We start from the raw sequence: 6,617 nt of genomic DNA on the forward strand, positions 1-6,617 counted from the left end.
AATCGCATAAGGCTTTCTCTATGATGGTTTTTCCAATTACGCAGGGTATAGAGAAACTACCAGGGTCTTTCAGTTTTGGAGGCATGTTGTTTTGGATGATAGCGCTACATTCAGCGGTAAGTGTTATAGTTTCGTTATCCTCGAGCTTCTTTTTGTTTGATAAGATTTCTTTTAAGAACTTAGCGTATGAAGGCATCTCAGTTATGGCTTCTGTGAATGGTATGGTTATGTTTAATTGCTTCAGAAGTTCTACAAATCTTTTAAATTGCGCTTCGGTTTTTGATTTAGCTAATCTCTGAGGGTAAGGAATTGGTGGCTTATAAGGTGGTGGTGGAACATAAGGTTTCTCCTTTTCGGGTTCCACTTCGTTATTGTTCTCATCAGTCTTAGCAGTTTGTTCGTCGGTTGGTTTCTTTTGGGTTTCCTTTGGCTCTTGTTGTGACATGGGTACGTTTTGGGTTCTAGGATCTATGGGTCCATCGTAATTAGTTCCACTTCGTAGTGTTATCGCGTTCGCATGTCCTTTAGGATTAGGTTGTGGTTGAGCAGGAAACGTGCCAGCAGGGGCAGCAGTAGGTGCTTGTTGTTGAGCTACTTGTGAGATTTGAGTTTCTAACATTTTGTTATGCGTAGCTAAAGCATCTACTTTGTTCGATAGTTGTTTTAGTTGCTCGCTATTGTGGATGTTTTGATTCAAGAAATCTTTATTGGTTTGTTGTTGGGAAGCTATGAAGTTCTCCATCATGATTTCTAGGTTTGACTTCCTAGGGGTGTTTTGAGCAGCTACAGGCGCTTTTTGGTAGCCAGGTGGTACAGCAGGTGCTTGTCCAGGCGCGTACAACGCATTGTTGTTCTTATAAGAAAAGTTCGGGTGGTTTTTCCATCCAGGGTTGTACGTGTTAGAATAAGGGTTTCCTTGAGCGTAATTTACTTGATCAGATGGGACTCCAGTCAAGAGTTGACATTCAGCAACTACATGCCCAGTCAATCCACAAATCTCGCAGTTAGGTGCTGCAGCGGCAGCGGTGGCTGAAGGAGTGATGGTCAAATTCTCAATCTTTTGAGTTAAAGCGTCTACTTTAGCGTTAACGCGGTCTATACCACTAATTTCGTACATTCCTCCTTTGGTTTGGGCTTTCTCTAGAGCGGCGCGTTCTCCTCCCCATTGGTAATGGTTTTGTGCCATGTTCTCTATGAGTTTGTATGCTTCATCATGGGGTTTGTCCATTAATGCTCCGCCAGCAGCGGCATCTATAGTCATTTTAGTGTTATATAAGAGACCACCATAAAAGGTATGGATGATCAGCCATGGTTCGAGTCCATGATGAGGACATATTCTAAGCATGTCCTTGTAACGTTCCCAAGCTTCGAAAAGCGATTCGTTATCTTTCTGGGTAAATCCGTTGATTTGACCTCTAAGCATAGCAGTTTTGCTAGGCGGAAAATATCTTGCTAAGAATACTCTCTTCAATTCGTCCCACGTAGTTATGGAATTGGAAGGCAGGGATTGAAGCCACGCTCTCGCTCTATCTCTCAAGGAGAAAGGGAAAAGGCGTAATCGAATAGCTTCGGAACTAACGTTGTTGGCTTTGATAGTGTCGGCGTATTGCACGAACACGGATAAATGGAGATTGGGGTCGTCTACAGGGCTTCCAGAGAATTGATTCTGTTGAACAGCTTGGACCAGTGAAGGTTTCAGTTCGAAATTGTTCGCTTCAATCGCAGGTGGTGCGATACTTGAATGCGGTTCAGCGCGCGAAGGAGCGGCATAGTCTCTAAGAGGACGAATAGCAGCCATCTCTAACTTCGGGGTGATTTGATTGATTTGATCAGTAAAATTCAATTCCTGATTAATCGGAATTTCTGCTACTTCGGGAAGGTTGCGAGCTCGACGTTTAACGTTAATGAAACGTTCGATCTCGTTAATTCGTTGTATTAAGTCTCCTCCTTGTGAACGAGTATTTGGCATACAATCGTTCAAAAAGAAAGGGAAGAATTTTCCTAGTCTCTACGGTGTAACAGTGAGTTACGATATCGACTTAAATAGTCCCCGGCAACGGCGCCAAAAACTTGATCGCGACTTTACGTGTCTATAAATCTGATAACTGCAAGTGCACAGTCGTGTCGTGTAGTTTTAAAAGATATCGAATCCACAGGGACTATGAATCGATCTACCGTTATCTAAGGTTACTATGTAAAGCTAGGAGTACTAAAATTTCGATTGTTCCTAAGGGAAAGTGATTGTGAGAAAATAAAGAATAATAATAAAAGACAGGTATCAGTATGTATTTCGTTTAACTAAAGGTAATCCGAAGGTTCATTGGCTTTTACATAATTAAATTAAAAATCTTTACTAATTCCAATTGATTAAAAATCCTCGTCTCAAACTTTCGCTCTGTTGATTCAGACTACTATCCTAATCCTAATGTACGCTTTCGCCATCCCATTAGATTTTAGAAGAGCTTTTTGAAAACAATGTAATTAATAAAATGCCTATTTTACGAGGTTGTTATCTATTTAAATCTCCTAATCTCAAACTTTCGCTCTGTTGACTCGGAGCAAGCTAATACCCCTAACGTACGCTTTCGCCATCCCGCTCGAGTGTAAAAACAATTTTTGAAAATAAATAAGTTCCAATTAGTTTTAATACGCTTTCGCCATCCTTAAAACTAATGTCCTATGTCTACTATCCAGTTAAAGACCTCAAACTTTCGCTCTATTGGTTTTAACCTTTGACCGTCCTAATCCCTCAAACTTTCGCTCTATCGGTTTTAAGACTTACTAATTAAACTAGACATATAAACCAAAAATAAGTGATAATTAATAAAACCTAATTTAAGCCAATTTATTTCCGATCCCTACGGTTAACTTACTTTACATACCGATACCTTTAGTATTTTAGCCAGACATATTAATACGGTTAAACATGCATAAATCGGTTTTGTTCATAATAATAAGCATATTAAATGGCATATAATATAGATATATCATGCAATAGTAATATAAATAAAAGCGGTAAATAAAAACCTGAATTAAATAATTGGCAAATAATTCTTCAAGTATCGAACTTCCACCACAGCTTGGCTGGATCGTTCTTCGGAATTTAAATGGCAGAAAATAAAAACAAGGAAAATAAAGCGATAGATCTAACGTAAGGCTAGATCTATGAAAAGTTCACAACAATTTCCTGTGTAGAAATCGTTGTGAGAAAATAGACGGTTAAATGAAGACAGAATAATGAAAAGCAGTTCGCGGTACAATTTCGGCAGCACTTCGTTGGCAGGAAATCGGACGCTTTGGACTGAAGTGGCTGCCTCTATTTATAGGTGAGGCTTTGCAGTTGCTTTGCGTGAAAAACGGGACTTTTTGCAGACCGGGACTTGGAGACGTGCGTCTCCTATTCTTCAGGGAGACTGGGTACGTGACTTGAGACGTGCGTCTCCTGTGGAGAAGATGTAGGAACATGGAGACGTGCGTCTCCCTTTGCTGACGTGGCATAGAGGATGTGGAGACGTGCGTCTCCACTTGCTGGGCAGGTTTGGGCCACGCAATTTTGTTCCTTTGTGGGCTGGTTCGTCTCTTTTGGGCCTTTTGGGTCCTAATTGCACCCCTCTTTAGTTTCAGCACCCCTTTTCGTCTTTTAAGCATAAATATTGGTCATTTAAGCTCGATTTTCTTTCCTTTTCGCAAATAGTCGGAATTGAAGTGTAAAACCTGAAACAAAGCAAATACACGCGTAATATCATAATAAATTGACATAATAAATGGAAAATGCTATAAATATCTATGGATTTTAGGCTAAATATACGATATAAAATCGTGTTATCAGCCATCTTGGGTAGTTATGGGACTTCCATTAACGGTGTACCCTTGTTTGTATTTGTACCTGGCCGTGAGGTAACCCGGATCCTCGGTGGATCCGTTGATTGCATGTTCCCTGTAGAACTGAGTGAACCCGTAGGATAGGGAGACTCACTGAAATTTAGTAATCTCCCCCCATTCCAATTATTCTTTTTACAGGTGGTTCGAGGCAGGATCGAGGCAAGGGTAAGATGGACTAGCTTCGTGTTGGTGTTTCTTGGCGATGTGTTTTGTCATAGTTTATGATCTCTTGTATCTCCATCTTTTGTACTATGGATATGTATTTATACCAGTTGGAACTCATGTATTTGGCCATGACAGTTTGGGCTTTTGTACTTGTACTTATACATTATCAATTCCGCTGCTTATGTTTATGATTTTCGAGTACCATTTTAATGCCATATACGTATATCCTAGGCAATGTATGTATGGGGTGTTACAGTTGGTATCAGAGCAGGTCGAACCTCGGATTTGCCACGAAACATCATAAGTCAGCATAATTCTGCCTCATATGTGTAGTGTCAGCATGATTCCTTATGTCTTACTTATGGCATTAAGCCTGATCAACTTGATTCTGTGTGTAGGACAAACAGGAAGATGGCTGAACAACGCAGAGGTCCCAGAAGGCCCAGGACGAGGAATGTGGAGACTGAGCCTGAAACCGAGAATGCGGGTGTGCCTTGGGTGCAGATAATGCAACAGATGCAACAACAGAATCAGATGATGATGCAAATGATGCAAGGCATGCAAGGGCAACAACCAACTGCTCCTGCTCCTACTCCTCAGGCTGCAGTAGGGCCTGACTTTCGTGCCTTCTTTCGGATGGATCCGCCAGAGTTCTTGGGTGGCTTAGATCCTGTGATTGCGCATGATTGGCTATATGCTATGGAGATGATATTCCAGGATATTCAGTGCACAGAAGAAGAGAATGTGATCTTTGCTGCTCAGAAAATGAAGGGACCAGCAGGTAGATGGTGGAATACGGAGTCTACGTATTTCACTAACCGGGGGATTCCAAAGGATTGGCAACATTTCAAGACAGCTTTCTTGGAGAAGTACTACCCCAACAGTGTGCGTGCTTTGAAGGAGCGTGAGTTTCAGTCCTTCAAACAAGGCAACATGTTGGTATCTGAATATGCTGAGAAGTTTGAGGACATGGCTGCCTATTCCAGACAAGCAGCTTATGCACCAGATGAGTTGTGGAAGATTGATCAGTTCCTCATGGGGCTGAATGCTGATATTGTGCACAGTGTGTCTCAAAGGGAGTTTACCACCTATGCTGAGTGTTTGAGGCAATGCTATGTTGCCGTGAACACATTGAAGAGAGTCCAAGATGAAAGAGAACAGAATAAGCCGGTTCATAGGGAACAAGGAAGGTCGGGGCAGCATCTGAAAACTCGCAATTTCCCGCCTATGAAGAGACAAGTTCATGGTGATCGCTCTACTCAACCTCCTTGGTGTTGCAAGTGTAACAGGAAGCATTATGGAGATTGTAAGACAGCCTCAGTGAAATGCTACAAGTGTCAAGAGTTCGGTCATTTTAGGAAGGATTGTCCTGTGCGAGATGCTCCCGAAAGGACTCCAGGTCGTGTTTACACCTTGGACGCTAGGAAGGCCCAAGGGAACACTAATCTTATTGCTAGTACGTGCTATGTCAATAACCAACCTTTGTTTGTGCTAGTTTATTATGGAGTACCACATTCCTTTATTTCTTATCCTTGTGTACGGAGGCTTGGTTTTGAGACGAGTCTTCTTCCTAATCCTATGATTATCTCATCGGCTACGGACGATGTAGTAGAAGCTCGAGAATTTTGCAAGGAGTGTTCTATTACCTTCAATGGTCGTAGATTCGTGATTGATCTCATTTGTCTACCTCTTAAGAAGATCGATGTAATACTTGGTATGGACCGGTTGTCAGCTAACTCGGTGTACATCAGTTGTAAAGAGAAGGCTATCTTCATTCCTGCTGAGGAGACTACATCAACCGATGCCATTGAACATCTTCTTGAAGGTACAGTTAACATGATCAATTACCTTTTGCTCGAGAGAAGTCTTTCCTTTTGGTTCTTACGTCGGATTCCAAGGACAAGAAGAGTGTATTGGAGATTCCGGTTGTGTGTGAATTTTCCGATGTATTTCCTGAGGATGTTACTTCTCTTCCACCGGAAAGAGAAGTTGAATTCTCTATTGATCTTGTTCCGGGTACCGCTCCAGTTTCAGTTTCCCCTTATAGGATGTCTCCTACAGAGCTAAGAGAGTTGAAGAGCCAGTTAGAAGAGTTGTTGGCGAAACACTTCATTTGTCCTAGTGTTTCTCCATGGGGAGCTCCAATTTTGTTGGTAAAGAAAAAGGATGGTAGTATGCATTTGTGCATCGACTATCGTCAGCTGAACAAGGTAACCATAAAGAACAAGTATCCTCTACCACGGATTGATGACCTCCTGGATCAATTGAAAGGAGCCTGTGTGTTCTCGAAGATTGACCTCAGGTCGGGATATCATCAAATTCGGGTTAAGAGTTCGGATGTATCTAAGACTGCTTTTAGGACGATATACGGTCATTATGAGTTCTTGGTTATGCCATTCGGGGTAACCAATGCTCCTGCTGTCTTTATGGATTACATGAACCGGGTGTTTCAACCATATTTGGATCAGTTCGTGGTGATCTTCATAGATGACATCTTGATCTACTCTCGGACTATTGAAGAGCACATGGAGCATATGAGGATTGTGTTGTCGGTTCTTAGAGAAAAGCAG

At 41.8% G+C, this 6,617-nt stretch overlaps 1 protein-coding gene and 1 non-coding gene across 2 annotated transcripts; both read left to right on the plus strand.

The window, feature by feature from the left end:
• The first annotated feature begins 1,316 nt into the window (after positions 1–1,316).
• On the plus strand, positions 1,317–1,423 carry LOC131631517 (small nucleolar RNA R71). Its single transcript, XR_009292725.1, has one exon. It is a non-coding gene; the product is annotated as a small nucleolar RNA R71 (small nucleolar RNA).
• Positions 1,424–4,596: 3,173 nt separating this feature from the next.
• On the plus strand, positions 4,597–6,257 carry LOC131631516 (uncharacterized; the record flags this gene model as incomplete). The annotated part of the gene is made up of 2 exons (XM_058902312.1): positions 4,597–5,872; positions 6,076–6,257. Coding segments are annotated over exons 1-2 (1,458 nt in total), but the record flags the coding sequence as incomplete, so codon positions are not given.
• Between the last annotated feature and the right edge of the window lie 360 nt (positions 6,258–6,617).

The sequence above is a fragment of the Vicia villosa genome, unplaced genomic scaffold (genome assembly GCF_029867415.1).
Source record: "Vicia villosa cultivar HV-30 ecotype Madison, WI unplaced genomic scaffold, Vvil1.0 ctg.000835F_1_1, whole genome shotgun sequence".
Classification (NCBI taxonomy): Eukaryota; Viridiplantae; Streptophyta; class Magnoliopsida; order Fabales; family Fabaceae; genus Vicia; species Vicia villosa.